Source organism: Sciurus carolinensis, chromosome 1, assembly GCF_902686445.1.
Source record: "Sciurus carolinensis chromosome 1, mSciCar1.2, whole genome shotgun sequence".
NCBI classification, from domain to species: Eukaryota; Metazoa; Chordata; class Mammalia; order Rodentia; family Sciuridae; genus Sciurus; species Sciurus carolinensis.
The window spans coordinates 203,276,193-203,296,846 of record NC_062213.1 but is presented as its reverse complement, the minus strand read 5'-3'; the positions used below and the strand labels follow the sequence as shown (position 1 = coordinate 203,296,846).

The window sequence follows — 20,654 nt, the reverse complement described above, 5'->3', positions numbered from 1 at the left end:
AGTAATCGCTTCCCAGGGTATCTTCTCTAGCCAGTCTCTTATGAAGAATTTATACTAAATAAATCAGGGAAAATCCCAACTGCCTTAAGAAGGCATCCATTCTATGCCTGGTAGAGCTTGAGAAAAAACAGAGCAGGTTGTAACTTGATACCTAAATGGGCTCGTCAATACAAACATGTAAAAATTATTTTAAAACAATTTACTAGATAGGTCCAAATATATTTTTAATGTTGCACAAAATATCAGAGGATGAAAGATGTTGTTGTTGTTATTTGGTGGTGCTGGGGATTGAACCCAGGGCCTGGCACATGCTAGGCAAGTGAGTCACCACTTTTAAGGATTATAAGAACAGGCTGAAATAGAGACTGAGGCAGAAACCTTTACAAAGAGTAGAGATGGGCAAACAAAAGGCCTATAGGTCTGCTCAGACTTGTTCACTGTTCTTGTAAGGCCCACAGGGTTCTACATTTTTTCTTGGTTAAAAACAAAAACCAACCAACCAAAACAATATTATTTGTTGACAAATGAAAATTATACACAATTCAAATTTGGTGTCTACAAATAAAATTTTCGTGGCACACACACAATCACGCCCACTCATTATCTACTGCTTTGTTGCTGTAAGGGCAGAGCTGCGTAGCTGCACCAGAGACCACCCGGCCCCTGACAGGAAAGTCTGCTGTTCTGGCAATGCTCACTGAGCAACAAGAAAAGCTCAGTTGATAACATGAACTCATAGGAGACCAAAGATGTAAAAGACATATGCTCAGAAACCATCTGGGAATAGATTACTTAAGAATTCCTCTACTTGGGGGGCTGGGGTTGTAGCTCAGTGGTACAGCGCTTGCCTAGCCCATATGAGGCACTGGGTTCAATCCTCAGCATCACATAAAAATAAATAGATAAATAAAAATAAGAGGCATGTGTCCATTACCAAAAAAAAATAATAATTTCTGTCCATGTTAATATTAACCTTCACAAGAGTAACAGAGTGCCTGCAATATCATGACTCCAAAGTTCTTGTCATATTCATCATTTTGGCCGAAAACTTAATTCATTTTATGAATCTAGATGAGTGATGGCAAATATTTCCATACTGTCAAAAGTACTCTTTCCAAATGGACCTATATTCACCCTGGAAATGCCAGGTTTCCAAGAGTCCCTGTCAGCTGGATAGAAAAGTTCATCTGACATTTTAACTAGATCATCTGTTCTATTCTTCTTAGAAGAATTCTATGAGATGACATCACCAGGAAGACAACTGGCAAGCAACCCACTGAAGATCATTCCAAACTTCCATAAGGATTACAGTTCTAAGAAAATGAAAGAATGCAGGCCATCCTGACAGGTTCAAAGTTCTCTTCTTTGGAGAGGAAACAAATATCTTAAGATTCCATCATGTTCAAGTCTTTAGAATCAAACACGAATACTACGATATAAGTAAATAATTTAAACCAGGGCATCGACCCCTAAGAAAGTTTCAGACTTTTGGAGTCACAGAATCAGATAATGTGAGGTGAGAGGCATCTGGAGTTCTGACAATGAAGACCCTGGAACTGTGAACTCTTAGAATTAAAAAGTAACACTTGCCAGGCACAATGGCGCACACCTATAATTCCAGTGGGCTTAGAAGGATGAGGAAGGAGGACCATGAGTTCAAAGCCAGCCTCAGCAACAGATGAAACTCTAAGCAACTCAGTGAGACCCTGTCTCTAAATGAAACACAAAATAGAGCTGGGGATGTGGCTCAGAGGTTGAGTACCCCTGATTTCAATCCCTGATACCAAAATAATAATAATAAATAAATAAAAATAAAAATTAAGTATAACACTAGTAACTGGGGTGGTAACTAGCTACCTTGAATTGATATGCATTTTCTACCCCTGTGAAGATTTAGAAAAGTAGTCAGGTTAGTCCTAGCTGCTGGGAGGCTAAGAGAGGAGGCTCACCATTCAACATCAGCCTGGACAACACAGCAATACCTGTGTCTTAAAGGAAAAATAAGGGGGCTGGAAGTGTAGCTCAGTAGTACAGTACTAGCCTAGCAAGGCCCTGAGCTCAACCCCAAAGTGGGTGGGATTTTTTTTTTTTTAAGTGTAACAAGATTCAATAGAATCAAAAGTATCATAGTTTAAAAAAAAAAAATAGTATCATAGCAGCATTTCCAAGGTTAAAAAGAAATCAGGCTGGGCACAGTGGAGCACACCTGTAATCCCAGCAACTCAGGAGGCTGAGGCAGGAGGATCGTGAGTTCAAAGTCAGCCAGGGCAACTTAGCAAGACCCTGTAAAGGCTGGGGATGTGGCTCAGAGGTTAAGGGCTTCTGGCTAGATAAGGGAGGGAGGGAGGGAGGGAGGGAGGGAGGGAGGGAGCGAGCGAAGGAAGGAGGAAGGAAGGAAGGAAGGAAGGAAGGAAGGAAGGAAGGGAGGGAGGGAGGGAGGGAGGGAGGGGGAGGGAGGGAGGGAGGGAGGGAGGGAAAGGGAGGAAAGGAAAGGAGGAGAGGGGACGGGAGGAGAAAGAAAGAAAGGAATAAATAAATCAGGCTTGACACAGTGGTAAGTCTGTAGGCCCAGCAACTTGAGAGGCTAAGCAGGAGGATCAATTCCAGGTAAAAGAAATAAGAAACAGATAGAAAGGAGACAAGAAGGAAGGAAATAAGAGGATTTTAATGCAGAAGTTCCACATGTATTTCCAGGCCTATCACTCCCTAAATCTCTTGATTTAAATATCTTAAGAGAATTTTTTAGGTTCACTCATTTATAGGTCTAATCAACTTATAATAAGAGTTAAGTTTTGGGGAAGGTTTATATTAATAGACTTTTAAAAATGAAAAAATAAATAAATTATTAATAGGAAACAATAAACCAGGGGAAAGTTTAGAACACATATTTAAAAAGTGAAAATTAATTTTAAAAACAAATATTAGATTTATAAAGATAAATACAGAACTATCACATGACCTAGTAACCCCACTACTGGGTACATATCCAAAGGCAATAAAATCAGTTATGCTGAAGAGACATTTGCAGTCCCATATTTATTACACCATTATTCATGAAAGCCAAGATAAGGAATCAACCTAAGTGTTCATCAACAGATGAATGTCGTACATATAGTCAATGGAATACTATTCATCCATTAAAAAGAAGGAAATCCTGTCATCACAAAAACATAGATGAACCTGGAGAACATTTCTCAGTGAACTAAACTGGGCACAAAAAGACAAATACAGCATGATGACCTTTCTCATATGTGGAATCTAAAAAACTGATCTAATGAAAGTAGAAGAACAGAGTAATAGTGACCAGGGGCAGAGGTGGTTGTGAGTGAGTAATAGTTGGAGAGATGCTGGTCAAAGAACACAAAGTTCCACCAAGCACAGTGGTGCATACTTGTAATCCCAGCAACTCAAAAAAAAGGCGGGTAGGGATGTAGTGAAGTGGTGAAGTGCTCTTGGGTTCAATCCACAGCACTGCAAATAAATAGGTTTATATATAAAGTCCTGGGTAGAGGACAGGTTACCGAAAACCTATGCAACTCTGAAATCAGAGAGCCATTTTTATTTTGGGTTTTTTTTTAAAAATCATTAAATACACCTTCAGAAATAAGACCATCCAGGCAGGTATCCAAGAATGGTTGAAGGCTGCCTTAGGGATGATAAAACCAACAGATGCTGGCTTGAAGGCACCAACACAATGCAGATAAAAGACAGGGGTTTGTGGAGGTAAACACAGCAGTTTGTAAGGCTGGGGTGCACCTCTCTACTAAGGGGTAAGTGCTCGTTTTTTATTTAATTTTAAATAGAAATGAAAAAGTTCTTGCCTGTGCCACTGTCAGACTGAACTTTTAAATTTCCACTTTCTTCCTTTCCTGACAAAACCCAATCCCATATTATGCCATGTTATAGATCATAATTCTAACTCCTCTATTCACACTCCTCTTCCTTAGGAAAGCTACTTATGAACCAGCACAAACTGCACATGTCTTCACATCAGTCCTCAATTGACCTATCACACACACATGGCAAAACAAACTGCTTCTAAATATCTGTATGTGATAACAAGTTCTCACTGTGGGCTCTACGCAGTGTTCTGGAAGTGAATGCAATGATCGTGTGTCCTTTTCTGGCTATCCCACATCCATCTGCCAAACTGAACTGCTTCCCAATTTTGTTGTGGGGAACTACCTGAGCCCCATCATGTACAGGTTTAGAGGAAACAATAAATTGGGGTGACAGAGACATGGAATACAAGCTGAACCAAATGAAATTACTCTTAGGGACGGTGACTTCAATTGACTAATAGCAAGAGCAGGGAAAAGCTGAAGGGCACCTATTCCATGGGAGCATCCAGGTAACCTGGTCAGTAGTTCCCACTAACCACATCCCCAGCATTTTTTATTTTGAGACAGGATCTCACTAAGTTGCTGAGGTCCTCACTAAATGCTGAGGTTGGCCTTGAACTTGCGATCCTCCTGCCTTGGTCTCCAAATTTGATGGGATTACAGGAGGAGTCACCATGCCAGGTACTATCCCCTTATTTCTTTTAACATGGGTGCCTTTGTTTTTATATTCTCTTTCCCATTTATGCAAATGTCCATTCACTCTTGGTTTTAACCAGTTCTCACAGGTTTGTGCCATTTTACAAACTAGCCATGTGACCCTGGCCTCTCAGCCTTTATTTCATCTATCTATATATTAGGGAAACAATGCCTAGGTCTTACAGAGATATTTTAAGGACTAGAAACAATATGTGCAAAGCAAGACCAGCACTAGAAAATATCTGGTACTTTAAAATTGGTGGTGAGGTATCATCCATAGTTGATACTCCCTCATGTCTTTCTATATATGCCCAATAAGCTCACAGTTCTCTTTGCAAACAGCACAGCATTTTAATTAATTAATTTAATTATTTACAATACTGGGAACTGAACCCGGGGACAGTCTACCACTGAGCTACATCCCTAGCCCTTTATACAATTCACTTTGAGATAGATCTTGCTGTTACTGAGGATGGCCTTGAACTTGCAATCCTCCTGCCTCAGTTTCCCCAAGTCACTGGGATTATAGGTATGTGCCACAACACCCGGCACGTTAGTAGAAGAACCAAATCATTTCCAATCAACTAAGTCAGGATTTAATTCCTCTGCTCCTCCTGTTGAACTGTAATGCATTATACATTTCACATCAAAATCTCAGGCCAGGAAATAATGTCTTCCTTTTTCCTTTAAAAAGTTTTTGGCTAAGTACAGTGACACAATGCCTGTAATCCCAGTGACTCGGGAGGCTGAGGAGGATTTAAAGTTCAAGACCAGCCTCAACAACTTAGTGAGACCCTGTCTCAAAATAAATAATAAAGGCTGGGGTTGTAGCTCAGTGGTAGAGCGCTTGCCTTGCACTTGTGAGGCACTGGATTCAATCCTCAGCACCACATAAAAGTAAGTGAATAAAATAAAGGCCATCTGCAATTAAAAATATTTTTTTTAAAAAGGCTGGGGTTGTAGCTCAGGGTTCAAGTGCTCCTGGATTCAGTACCCGAAAAATAAATAAATAAATAAATGTCTTTGGTTATTATTTTGCTTTGTTTTTGATCTTCCTGAATTCTAGCTATGTGAGTGACAAGCATGCTGGGATACTCTCCTCTCAGCTCCCAAGACTATGAACTCATTTTCTTTTTGTGCATAAACTTCAAAAAGATTGGGAAGTACTGGCCAAGATCAGTAATTCCCAAACCTTAAAGTGTATTTAAATATATTTATCAAATAAAAAACAGATTCTGGATTCAGCGGATTGGGATGCAGCCTGAGCTTCTGCATTTCTAACCCAGTCCCAGGGGATGCCCATCTGTGGACAACTGATTGGGGCCAATTACTTTAGAAGCAAGCAACTAAAGTACAGGTCACTAGACTTACTGATCCTGACTTAGGAAATTTAAAAAAGACAAGGTTAGCCTTAAATTTTCTATCACTTCCCCTTTTTTTTAATTAACATAACTTCAGAATAGCAGTTTCTCTTGTTTCTTCTAACCCTCAGAGATAAAATAATCATTTTCTTTTACACATGCAGGATGTGATTCCTAACATACACTAAAAAGGAACCATTCCCTTGAGCTCAGAAAGAAGATAAAATTTCAGCAGAAATGAAAAACTAGCAGTATAATGTACTTAAACACATTTTCTAAGGGAGCACAACTAAGAGTTAACGTAGTCACTCAGCCCAGGGTAAATCAAGTCGCAGTCCATCGAGCAACAAAGGTCTGCCTGCCTGTTATAGGCTGAATTCACGTATCAATGTCCCGATTCCCAGTACCTCAGAAAGCATCTCAGAATATGGGAAAATAGGGTAGTTGCACGTTGGGTCATGATTATGCTACAGATGTTAACGAGTTAAATGAAGCAGAGTGGACCCTAATCCAATATTGCTAGTGTCCTTATACAAGGGAGAAATTTGAAAAGACAAAGAGATATGTTTACAAGGAGAATGGTAAGTGAAGACTGGAATTATGCCACCACCAACTGCAAGCAGGGTCCTGAACAGCTTCTGCCCCAGCCCCTTCAGAGGGAATATGTCCTCCAGGCTCCAGGACAGTGAGCCAACATATTCCTGTTGCCTACACCACTGTTTTGTTATGGCAGCCCTGACAAACTAGCACTGCCTCACTGTGCTTCCTCCCAAATAAAAGACCTACAGATGACTATGGAAATGAGTGGCAGCTCACAGAAGGCGTAGCATGCAGGACAGAAACCCTGGGCTTTCACTTGCTGGCAATCCATGAGAAGGCTTCACGTGGAGTCTCTTACGTAACAACAGACTCTGAACAGGAATCATACACCTTTATTCAAGCTAAGCTAAGCCCAAAAGTTTCTTTGTGCCAAAATTCGGGTTTCAGTCATCACAAAACTTTACTGTACCTCAAAATAAGAATGACTCAAGAAGATATGCATGTCATATTTATCAAAAACCTTCTAAATATTAGATTAAATGTTACAGATCAAATTTTAAAAATAATAATATATCCTGGAACACCAAAATGCCAGGGTTTTGTTTAACTTTATCAGGAGGAAGAAGTGTTTGAGCGATTTCCTTAAGACAGTTTTCAATAACTCAGAAAATGAAGACTAAAACTAAATGCATGAACTGGGGCTATGGCTCAGTGGTAAAGCGCTTGTATCACACGTGAGGCACTGGATTCGATCCTCAGTATCACATAAAAATAAATAAATAAAATAAAGGTACTGTGTCCATCTACAACTAAAAATAAAAATAAACTAAATGCAGTCTGTAAATCACAGACTAGCCCCTAAGTGGAAAAAAAAAAAAAAAAAAAAAAAAAAAACCCAGTAGCTAAATGTGAGGATATGCTATTTGGTAAAGGCCAGGACTCCTTTTTCCCTCTTAAAATAGTAACTTTAAAAACTCAAAGGGAAATTATCCATTCAGAAAAGTTTCATGTTTAACCTTACTTTTCTTTTCCAAGCAAACTTTTCATTGAAGTACAACACACACAGAGAAAAGTGCAAAGCATGATAGATGCTGACACACTGAACATGAAACGGCATCACCACAGCCTACCTGCTGACACTGCGCTCAGACATCCAGGCCCACTGCCCAGCCTCTCCTGACCTCAAACAAGATTAGCTGGGCCTGTTCTTAATGCTATTTAAAAGGAATCTTACCCTATTATACTCTTTTGCAACCACTCATCAGTTTGATAAGCCTACTTTTAATAATTTAAAATATGTATATTCCATTTTTAATTCAAACTAGACTCCCAGGTCTCATTTTGCCTAGATTAGATTTTTCCAGCTTAAATTCAACATGAATCAAAAGAAATTAACCCTTTGGTATTCAATGTATAATCAATTCTAATTTCCAGGTCATTTTCCAGTTAAGTTCCAATTCCTAAAAAAAAAAAAATTTGCAAATAAGAGGCAGATGTTCTATATCACATAAGAGTTCCATAACCACAAACTTCAGTTCTTTGTTTCTCATATATAAAATTTATCTTCATGAAAAATTAATTTCACACTTTGTTCATGAAAAAGCATAAAGAATACAGATGATAAAGACTTGAAAAACTTAAATTTGGGGCTAGGTGCCTTGTGCATATCTGTAATCTCAGCTACTCAGAAGGGTGAAGTAGAAGGATTACAAATTCCAGGCCAGCCTGAACAACTTAGTGAGATCCTGTCTCAAAATAAAAGTATTAAAAGGGCTGGGGGTGGTGGGATAGTTCAGTGGTAGAGTGCCCCTGGGTTCAATCCCAGTACCACCCACTCTCCAAAAAAACCACCTTCAATTTTTATTTTTCCCCCTTCCCTTTCTTGTATGTGCTGTAGATTTCTATTATCCAAGGACCATATCTAAGGCAAACAGTAGTCACAAATTATGAGCTAAAATGACAGAATACAGGCAAGAGAGAACCAGCTTAACAAACTTTTCAAAGAACCTTTTTTTTTTTTTTGGTCTTTTTATTTTCTCCTTAGTCACTTATATTACAATTTACTTAGCTGGTTCTGCAAGAACTTGTTTTCTTATCCAAATAACTGATAGCAGACATATGCCAAAATTTTTAAATGTCCTACAATAAATTTAATCTTCTGACCACTTCTACCTGGATCAAAAATAAAAGAATTGAGGCTGGGGATATAGCTCAGTTGGTAGAGTGCTTGCCTCGAATGCACAAGGCCCTGGGTTTAATCCCCAGCACCACAAAAAAAAAACAAACAAACAACAACAACAAAATAAATAAATAAATAAAAGAATTAAAGTTCCTAGTATTTAATTGAAAATAGAAAGAAATTAATATGCCACCTACAGCAAACTAGAAGTCAATATCCCATGCTCAGAAGCCAGAAGGGAAATCTGGTTGCACACAGCCCTGTAATAAATCAATCCATTACCATGACAGTCTTCTCAACAGTAGAGTTATGGATGAAAGACAACAAAGAAGTAAGATCACAGGGGTGGTCTACAGTATAGCCATACAGGCTTTGGGCTTTTTTTGTTGGTAGTGGTATTTTTTAACAAGTCTGTTAAATCATTCACTGGATAACAAACGATTCAAGATAGGATTTCACGGCTAACGTGAGTAATAATAAAATTTTTTTAAAAAATATTTTTGTAGATGTTGATAGACCTTTATTTTATTCATTTATTTTTATGTGGTACTGAGAATTGAACCCAGTACCTCATACAATGCTTGGCAAGCGCTCTACCACTGAGCCACAACCCCAGCCCCAGGAATAGTTAAGTTTTTTAAAAATGTTTTTAGAGATTATTTATTACACAGGTATTATGCAATATACATTATGTATAAACTTTTGTAACAGATAATTGAAATTCTATGATAAGCAAAAACAGAGCTGCTGTCATTTTGGAGGAAGGAGACAAAATTAACTCTAAAATAACAGAAATAAATTAAAAATGATTACTGCTATTACTGCTATAAGTGCTAGAAGGAAAGCTACAGACTGCCACAGCAGTATCTATTAAGGAAATTCTACTAACCTAGGAGAAGAAATACAATGCCACTCAAGTAAAAGAGCTGAAGAAAGGATGAGAATTTTTAAAAGTAGGTAGAGGTCCCGTAACCAGAGGCAACAGTATATGCAAGGGCCCTGAGGTAATGTAGGCAACAAAGTCCATTATGCTGAGCTCCTAAGGACAAAATAAAGGTAAACTTCAGAGATGAGGAGAGTGCTGGTTATGACAATGTGTGAACTTAAACCCTAGTGACAACTTCTACATAATACTCAATTTCTCAAAAAAATCTCATGTTTCTCAGATCAAATATTCTGAACGTAGACCTGTCCCAAATCATAGTTCCATAATAGCCTATTTTTATCCTCAAAGTATCACTGCTGGGGTTTTTTTGTTTCTTTTTTTTTTTTGATCACCTTGTGAGTGCAGGTGGGTACTAGAGATAAACCCAGGGGTGCTTTACTCTAAGCTATAACCCTAATCCTCTTATTTTGAGACTAGGTCTCCCTAAATTGTTAGGGCTGGTCTCAAATTTGCAAACTTCCCTACCTGGGTCTCCTGAGTCACCAGGATTATAGGTATGCATCACCAGGCACTCAGTTTCAGCTTATTCTTCCTCCTCCTCCCTAATCTGTGGTTTATATCTTAAGGAAACAAACAAGCATTAAAGACCTACCATTAGAAACCTAGGAATCCCTTGAAGATGTCCCTCATGGCATTCTCTAGGAGACCTAACTGTTGAAGAGACAACTAAGCACACAGAATCTCTGCAAGGAACTGAGTACAGTTTTTCATCATTAACTAAAGGTATTATTTTAATAGTTTACACCAAAAGAGAAAAACAGCAGAAGAAAAACAAAGGAAAGAGAAAATCAACTACTCTACTTTTGACTCTTCACTTTAAGCAAGCCTAAAGAATAGGCAATATTTACCCTCCTCTAGAAGTTATTTGGAGAAGGCAGCTAAGTTATTTAGCTACAAATCATCCCCTCAAAAGAAACTACTGAATAAGTCAAAGACAATCTCTTTATCAAAGAGTGAAATATTCACTGTATGTGGCAGGATGCAAACCACAGGCCACAGCGCTGTTCCCAACCAAACACAAGGGACACCACACATGAACCAGTTGTGCTTCAGGAACCACAGGAAACTTCAAGTCATTCTGAGCCTTCATAACATATTTAGCTTCCAGAAAGAGTATACTTTTTTATATTTCCCAAAGGTTTTCAGATTTACTAAAACAATGTCTCCTTCATAAATATGGTCAGTTCTATTATCTGCTGGTTCCGCATCATGGTTTCAACCAACTGGGTGGAAAATATCTGAGGGAAAAAATTTTGCCTGTACTGAATAGGAGAGACTATTTTCCTTTCCATTATTCCCTAAACAACAAAAGTAGGGCAACTATTTACACAGCATTTATATTATATCATGTAAGTAACCTAGAGAAGACAAAGTATTCAAGGGCATGTACATAGGTTATGTGCACATACACCATTTTATATAGGGCCTGATCATCTACAGACTTTGGTACCCAAAGGGGGATTGGAACCAGTCCCTCATGTATATCAAGAGATGACTGACTGTACACATTACTTCCCAAAGCACTTTATTAAAAACCATTTGATATAATTAAAAAGAACCAATAAAAGTTTGTTTGTTTGTTTTTTTTAAAAAGAACCATTTGGCAAATGAGCCCTTAGCAATGTACTTCCACATATTCTTGGAAAGATTAAGAAAGGAAGAATCCCTGTCATTGTGGAACAAGTGCAAAAAGAATGTACTTTCCCAAACTTCTAAAAACATTCCACAGAAACAGGGTGCCATGATCCAATAAATGGGGAAAACAGCAGATAATTTCACATTTAAGAGGTTTCCTTAACTGCATGGCTTCTTGGAGTCACTAATTATGCAACTCATTAGGGGACAGTTTGGGCAGCATTTTCTGCACATATCTGACTACTAACATGTTGGTAAATGGTCTCCACTACACAAAAGTAGTGTCCTATCTCATACAAGATGAGAAGGTCTGGCATTGAGACTAATGCATCAACTGGTATTTGGACAAGGATCCCACATTCAACTATTATATACCAAGAGAAAAGGGGCTGAGTGTGATGGCACACTCCTGTGATCCAGCAACTCAGGAGGCTGAGGCAGGAGGATTGCAAGTCCAAGGCCAGCTTCAGTAACTTACCGAGGTCCAAAGCAACTTAGCAAACCCTGTCTCAAAATAAAAAGGGGAGAAATGGAGCTCAGTGGCAATAGCTTCCCTGGGTTAAATCCCCAGTGAGAGACAGGGAGGGGGTTGGGGGGAGAGAGGAAGACAAGACTTCCCTTATTTTTATCTTGATGTAATAATCATCTAAATGAGTTTAAACACATTCTGTTCCTTTCTCAGGATTTAGAAATATACAGGCCCTCAGTGAGCAATGTTGGAAATAGTCTTACTGTCCAATATCAGAAAAGATAAATACCAACAGTACTGTAACCTACGTACTGAAAACTACATGAGACTCAATCTGCACAGCTGAGCTCCAACTTCTCTAACCTTTGCCTTTGTTTCTGTTGTTTGTTTGTTCCCCTGTATTTGTTTGCAGTGCTGGGGATCCAACCCAGCGTCTCATGTATGCTAGGCAAGTGCTCTACCACTAAGCTATGTCCCCTAACCCTCCAACTTTGATAATTCTACATATCACATACATATCTTCTCCATTATCTTCAACCGAGAAATGGGAGTTGTGAATACATGTGTGTCTGTGTAAATTCTAGTACTGAATCTTTAGAAAATCAAAACTAATTCCAATAGTATCAAAATAAAGTCTGGAACTTTTTGCGAAGTTCAGAACAGCTATAGTACTCATTAAAATGACTGTGCCAGGTTGACGACATAACACAGTTAAGTCCTTCAATCCCTTTCAATCGAGACTGAGTAACTATTAATTAAATCTATGCAACTGCTGTCACTACTCAGCAGTGTAATTCAAACAAAATGACCTTCGCTCGTTTTATGGCTCCTATATGAAAAATGTCTTCGCTGGTGTGCAACAGATTCTGAATCACCTGCTTCCAAGCATCTCGTTTAAAAGCTGGGCCTGCCTCCTTGAGCAAAGCCATGAGCAGCAAAACACTGAAGGGCCCAAGTTTATTTTCTGGGAAACTACACAGGTTAGTTACTTACATTTATTTTCACTGATTAGTGAGCCTGAAGCTCAATAGTTTGGAAAAGGATGGCAAGGAGAACAATAAACATTGGTCAGAAGTCCATTAAAAATAACTTTCTAGGGCTGGGGTTGTGGCTCAGTGGTACAGTGTTTGCCTCGCATGTGTGAGGCACTGGGTCCAATCCTCAGCACCACTTAAATAAATAAAAGAAAAGGTATTGTGTCCATCTATAACTAAAAAAAAAAATTTTTTTTTAATAAAATAACTTTCTGATTCTGACCAATACTGGTCCCACATAAAACTTTCTGACTTCAAGCATCTTAAGGTCTACTCAAGTTTATGGTGTATGTTTTCCATTCCTCAGGGTCATCACAGACTAATTTGTGGCTGAAGATGAAAAGCAAGGATGAATCCAAAAGACAAAAAGTACTAAGCAGAGAATTAAATGAGAAACAAACAGCATGAGAAAAACAAGGAAAGAATTTGTACATGTACAAACCAAGACAGGGGGTCAAGGCAATAAAGACACAAGCAAGAAAGTGGCTCTCGTGTTCACTAACTTAGTTTTCCTAGCCCAGACTAGTGTCTGCTGGCTGGGATGCAGCCTCCTCAACCCGTCCACAGGGTCTACTCTCCTCCACGCTGCAGCCAGCCTCTCCCACAGCACCCTGGCAACTCAAGGGCTCCTTACCTCCTGGCCTGTAGACCACGTCGTCCTCGGTGATGTAGGACGTTATCTCGCCTGTATCTGTCCTTTCGTAACGAGATTTCTTTTTCGGTGGTTTCTTCTTGTTCTTCTTTGTGGACTCCTCTGTGGTGGCACTGTTGTTGTCATTGTCCTCATCTTCACTGTGATCACTCTCAGCATAATTTTTGGCTCCTCCTTCCAAGGTACAGCTCCTGCGTGGCCTTGAATTCTCACTCTCTCTGGCTTTGTCTCTTTTCTCTCTTTCTCGGTCCCGATCTCGGTCCCGGTCCTTGTCTTTGTCTTTGTCTTTGTCTTTGTCTGCTGTCATGATTCGCCACGTGCCTTCTTCTGTCCTCTCACGGCTAGGCCTCCGTGAAAGGTAGACAGTAAGCCTGGGCTTCAGTCTTCTGAATTTCTAACTCAATTCCAGGGAAAATCCAACCACTCCAACAACCCCGACGGTTTCAAAAATGCTACGGACGGGCGGGGGGCGGGGGTGGGGAGGAGAGAGAGAAATTGGCTTTATTTAATGTTTCCTTCTTAAAATAATGTTTTGTTAAACAGATCTCTAAGTCATCCTTTAGCTCTAACTCTCCCCACAGGCCATCATTAAGAACTAGAACAAGTGACATGCAGTTTCAACATATAGATTTTGGGTTCAACTAGCAAGTGGTCAGGGGATTTCTCCCACCAAGAGTGAAAACTGTCTGGATACCTACGAGTAAACTATATTTCTGTACACCAACTGTTTTCTCCTTTTTAAGGAAAAGGTAAAGTATACCCCAGTGGGCAATATATAAAAGGAATAATTTCCAAAGGAACTTCATAACCCACAATATAAATTTAATGAGGGAAAGAACATGCAATAAAATTATTTCCACCTGAAAAAATAATAATTTGGACAGCTGTGGGGAAAATCCAGGATGTCACATAGTGCACTATCTTCTGAAGACTCAGCCTACTACTCCAAATTTCCAGAGTTCCTTACAAGAATAAACACAATATTTGGCTCAAATGCAAGGGACAGCTTCAAAACAAGGGTCTTTCAACTACCTTTAATTACATCTTACACATTACCTCAGTATACCATCCTAGTTATGTTCCAGAAAATTGGTTTCCCTAAAGTCTCTGCTTTAACAAAACTAACTGCATTTAAAAACAACCTTCCAGCTTTAGGGACTATTAGCTGGTTTTCACATTCTTCCAAATTTCCGCCATTAATTACTTCCCCAAAAAAATTTCTCCAGAACTAAACCCAACAAGAAAAGTCTGAAGTTTTTAAGGGTCTGCAATGAGAACAGTGAATTCCCAAGCCCCAACTCAATATAATTCTTACAAAATGTTATTGTAGGTAAAAAAAAAATTTTTGTTTACATGTCAGTTAGAAACTCCTCATAACCAATAATTTATCTTGTACAATTTTTCATTATCTTCCCTGATAGCCCATGTCATTTTTTCAACAATCTTTATTAATAGTGTCTAAATGCCAGGTGTTCAGAACTAAAAATACAATGAGTGAAGCACTCATGATCCTTGCCCTTAATGCTCAAATCCAAGGGAAAGGAGGCAAGTGATCAATCTGAGAACCACCTGTTTCTCATGCCACTAGGGCCAGACAGGAAACAACACATACAAACAAACAAAAGACTGATCCTGTTCACTTAAACAACAATGGAAATCCATTGCAATTATATGCCTCAGATGCAGAGAAATTCTCTTTGGTCATGCCAAACCATAAAAATTATCACAGACTCTTTCCAAAATTCATGGATCAAACCTGACACCAGAAAAGACCTACCGATAAGCAAGTCAAAAATCCTTAGAAATTGAGAATAAAACAATGTTAAACAGTACCTTTGGATGGTACCAAGGAAAGGGCAGTCACACTGATCAATTATAAGCAGGTTAAAAGGCCAGAAGCACGTAGTACAAACCAGAACACTTCTTTCTACATCAGAGACCCATCCTCAAACAGGTCTTCAGTTTCCTAGGCATATTCCAGTGACCAGATGAAGCATCTGCTAAACAGGCAGGCCACTGGTGTTAGCAATTTAAAATACACAAACATATTTTTCCATCAGGCTTAAGTTAGAGAATGAACAAGTCAAAGAAAGAAAACTACAAGATGGAGTCGTCCATATTATTCTTTGACATCATAAACCTAACAAAGTCTACTGGGAGCCCAAAAAGGAATAGAACTATAGTACGAAAGCACCTCTTGGTTGCAGTTCAGAACGAAAACACTTCTCATAGGTTTAAGAAAGATTATTCTCTCTAGGATTAACAAGCCAACTGTTTCAGAAAATTGTATTTTAAAATGTTATTTCAGCACTCAGAGAAGAAAAAATAATAAATCCAATTGTACATTAAACACTATTCATTATAAAAAATCTTCATTGATTTCTATTCACAAGGAAAATAGAGTTATTTTTGCCAAAAGTGAGCATGTTAAAAAATTCAAATTTGGAAGAACGTGGTTTTCACATTCATCTAAATTTCCACAATTAATGGAGAAGACATCCACAAAATGAAATCCAGCATATGGGTGTGTGTGTGCTCACATGCACAAATACATAAATATAAGGTCATTATTGTTCTTGGTTATCTGAAAGTTGGCTATATTTACATAATAAGACATATATATTCATATATTTAATATGTTCATTTTCTTATTTAGGGGGAGGGGTATACTAGAGACTGAACAGAGGGGTGCTTTACACTGAGGTATACCTCCAGTTCTTTTTTTATTTTCAGACAGCGTCTCGCAAAATTGCTCAGGATGACCTTGAACTTGCATTTGTCCTGCCTCAGCCTCCTGAGTCACTGGGGTTGCAGGCATGCACCACCACATCCAATTATATTATGTTATTAATGTATAAATTTACAATATGTAATAAAGATACATTTATATAGTCAACTTTCAGATAATTAAGAACATGGGTAATACAAAGCCAAAGTCAATCGAATTACCACTTACACTTAGCTCTAAAATACAGCTCAATAGAAATATTTTTTTTTCTCCTCAGCACCTAACGTACTAACCAAATTTTTCTGAGACTCAGTATACAGTGACCCACACACATCAATAAAGCAATCTTTGAAAAAAGAGACCCAGAGAGGAACCAGATGGTACTGAGGACAGCTGTGGCTTCTACTTTATAGTAATAATCTATAGGGTACACAATACAACAGCCATCTTTACAGCAACCTAAGATTTATGAAGCAGATCCCTAATTTCTGTAAAGTAACTTGGACAGAAATTGTCATCTCCACTTCACAGACTACAAATCAGTTCACCTGCACAAGGCCACACAGCCAATGAGCAGGGCAGGATTCTACAGCAGCTCTTAACAAAGCGAATCCTGTCTGACCTGAGTAGGATGGGCTGCTCTCTGGGCCACTGGGGTCCAACTCTTCACAAGCACCCTCTTTCCTACATGTTAACAAAGACATGTTTAGGAAACACATTCACTCTGCCCTCTACCTCTTTCCCCTCCAAAACTGATGTTTTTCTTCAGTAAGAAAAACCAAAATATTGAAAATGTATCCATCTCCCAGTGAAGCAGAAACACAGTATGACATACTTTAACAATAAAAAGAAGACAATCTATAATCTAGAACACAACTCAGATTCACACGTGTCATGCATTTATTGAACAAATATCCAGTGAACATCTACCATGTGCTACTTACTGCTCTAGGTGCTAGCAAACAACGGAGAGACACACGAAAATCTCTGCCCTCACAGAGTTTATATTCCAGGGAGCGAAGAGAAGCCACAAACAAAAGGGGATCCATGCACCTGGGTCAAAGGTTTAGTTTCAATTTGGTTTATAAAGCCATGAGACTGAGATATGAGTGAAAATAAATTTCTTAATTTCACTAAGAAATGAGTGAAAATAAAATTTTTGATAATAATTTTAGCACTCACAAAAACATTTATTATTCATATTTGAGTAGTATGATACATAAACACTTATCAACTATACACTTCCAAAAGCAGTACTCCAGTATTCACTGAAGTAAAAAGGACATTCCTTTTACTAGTTTCCTGATTATCAAAATGTAGTTTGTCATTTAATCTTAATTGATAAAATTTAGCCAGCTGACTTAATTTAGTTTTAACCTAAACAGGGTCAAGTCCTTCAACAGTCAATGATACAGAACTACTCTTCCTTACTTTGAGTTAGTTTGACCTCTACAAACATCTTTATACCTCCTCAAAATGAAGCAAGAAACACCTCATAGTACTTCTCAAAATCAATTCAGACAAAGTACCAAAAATTTTAAGGGTGCTCAATTCAAATCTCATCTAAGAAAACCACTTCCTGTCACCACTAAAGATGTCCCAGAAAGTGTGGTTCCATGACAGAAGTGCTTCACACTGGCCTGGGAAGCCAAAATCCAAGGTCTTAACACTGTCACGTGCTGTGCACCTTGAGTAGATTACTCTGCCCGTCCGAGTCACAGTGGCACTGCTCCAAAATGGGGACAGCACCTGGTTACTTCATAGGGCTACTGTTAAGAACGAAGTATGCCATGTGTAAACGCACTTACAGATCACAAACTGCTTCACAAAAGCAAACTCTTTTTTTTTTTTTTTTGCGGTACTGGGGATCGAACTCAGGGCCTTGTGCTTGCGAGGCAAGCACCCTACCAGCTGAGCTATCTCCCCAGCCCCACAAAAGCAAACTCTAGATCATATATATTTACATCAGCCGTGATTTCTGATCCGCCACAGATGGTGACAGTCAATAGCACACTGTGCTATGCAAGACAATTTGCCAAAACATCTCTATCAGGAAACTTACTTTTCCCATTGTATGATTAAGAAATGAATCATGCAGAATTAACTATGAATCAAGTAAAAATTCCAAAGTAACTTCTTTTCAATCATGTTTAAAATTCAGTTATCCAAAAGCTTGACCCTCCCCGTTCCCTCTTGAGCTTCCAGTCCCTGAGTTCTATTCGTCTCAGTTGATCAAGCCAGCTTCTCTGCAGGACACTGCATCAAATTCAGTGAGTGGAATCTGATTAATTATTCTCATTCTCCTCAGCAAGAAACCTTTGGATTTTCCAAATGCCTAACCACACACCAAACACACCCTGAACATCTTCACATGCCTATTCCAAGTCATCATCCTCTCTCCAGATTCACACGACTGCCTTCTAAGAGTTCCCGTGATTACGAGCTTTCCTTTGGATTTCCTCCCAATCTTCCCTCCAGTGCAGCCAGTCAACAAATGCCGCGCCACTTTTGTTAGTTAGTTGGGTTTTTTTTGTTGTTTTGTTTTGTTTTGTTTTTTAATTTTGGAAGGGGCAAGGATAACAGCTTTATTGAGATATAATTCACACAGCAAACAATTGACCGTTTAAGGTGTACAATTTGAAGCCCACCATTCCTTTCCAGCGTACAGGTCAAGTCCTGGCCATACCATCACCTCTCTAGCTTCACCTTTCCCCCTACTGTTGCCACCTTTATCCCTCCTACAGGCTAAGACCTCCAGATACTCCTTGGATCCCTAGAACCCACCCGCCCTCTAGCCTAATTCTGTTCACCGGCAGTCTCAGGACTTCTGCTATCCAGATGCAGGAAGCCTTCCAGGTCCACCAAAGCTCAGCCTCTCATTTAGCCCCATCCTGCCTGTACTACAGTCCCTTGGGATCCCACCAACAACAACAACTGTCACTTCTCCACCCACTGCAAATCCATAAAGAAAGGACACCTACCACATCATATTCTATAAACAACTCCCACAGAAGAAATCTCTTCCTGCCTCAAATCCACTGCAGAGTCCTCCTCCTCATTTTCATGACCGTTCAGCATCGGCAAGGGGGTTGACCACGCTTCTTCTGGAATGGCTTCCTGGCACACTCTTCCCCTGGGTCTGACTGCTCTTCTGCCTCCAGAACTGAGACCGCCAACCTAGGAGTTCTGTCAGGTACAGTCTGGAGCCCTCTTTTCTCACCCTCTACTCCTTCTTCTCAATCTAATGTGTGTCCATCAGTCCTCGGATACCACCAACACACAGGGAATCCAAAAATGTACCTGTTTGCCAAACTTCTTGCACTCCAGATGCATGTGAAAAACTCCTGAGAACTTTTTGGGGTTTATTTGTTTGTTTTAAATATCACACCTATGCTCCCCAGGCTGTTTCCTCAGGACTTGTCAACTCCCTAATTTCTGGGAAATCTACAAATCTTCACTCAAAATCTTTTTTTTTTTCCCTGTTTGATGTCAAACTTTTATTTGATGTTTGATTTTTTTAATTCATTTTTATTGTAAACAAATGGGATACATCTTGTTTCTATGTACATGAAGCAGAGGCATACCATTTTTGTAATCATACATTTACCTAGGGTAATAGTTTTTGATTCATTCTGTAATTCCCCCCCACACTCCTCCCACCCCCCTTTTCCCTCTATACAGTCTCTCCTTCCTCCATTCTTGCCCCTCTCCCACCCCCCATTATGTGTCATCATCCGCTTATCAGCAAGATCATTCGTCCTTTGGTTTTTTGAGATTGGTTTATCTCACTTAGCATGATATTCTCCAATTTCATCCATTTGCCTGCAAATGCCATAATTTTATTATTTTTTATGGCTGAGTAATATTCCATTGTGTGTGTGTGTATAATACATATATATATTATTTATTTATATATATATATTATATATATATATATATATAATATATATATCACAATTTCTTTATCCATTCATCAATTGAAGGACATCTAGGTTGGTTCCACAATCTGGCTATTGTGAATCGAGCAGCTATGAATATTGTTGTGGCTGTTATCTCTGTAGTATGCTGATTTTAAATCCTTTGGGTATAGGCCAAGGAGTGAGATAGCTGGGTCAAATGGTGGGTCCATTCTGAGTTTTCTAAGGAATCTCCACACTGCTTTCCAGATCGGCTGCACTAATTTGCAGCCCCGCCAGCAATGTAAGAGTGTACCTTTTTTCCCCACATCCTCACCAACACCTATTGTTGCTTGTGTTCTTGATAATCGCCATTCTAATTGGGGTGAGATGGAATCTTAGTGTAGTTTTGATTTGCATTTCTCTTATTACTAAAGATGTTGAACATTTTTTCATATGTCCGTTGACTGCTTGTAGATCATCTTCTGTGAAGTGTCTTCAACAAATGGTGCTGGGAAAACTAGAAATCCATATGCAGCAGAATGAAACTAAACCCCTATCTCTCACCCTGCACAAAAATCAACTCACAATGGATCAAGGACCTTGAAATCAGACCAGAGACCCTGCATCTCATAGAAGAAAAAGTAGGTTCAAATCTTCAACATGTTGGCTTAGA

The 20,654-nt window shown here is 39.0% G+C and overlaps 1 protein-coding gene across 1 annotated transcript in view; it reads right to left on the bottom strand.

The window, feature by feature from the left end:
* Rere (arginine-glutamic acid dipeptide repeats) overlaps positions 1–20,654 on the bottom strand; it is a 315,130-nt gene that overhangs the window by 253,901 nt on the left and 40,575 nt on the right. Inside the window, 1 exon segment of the mRNA XM_047522366.1 lies at positions 13,337–13,806. Coding sequence (XP_047378322.1) covers positions 13,337–13,661 — 325 coding nt within the window. The 5' untranslated portion in view covers positions 13,662–13,806.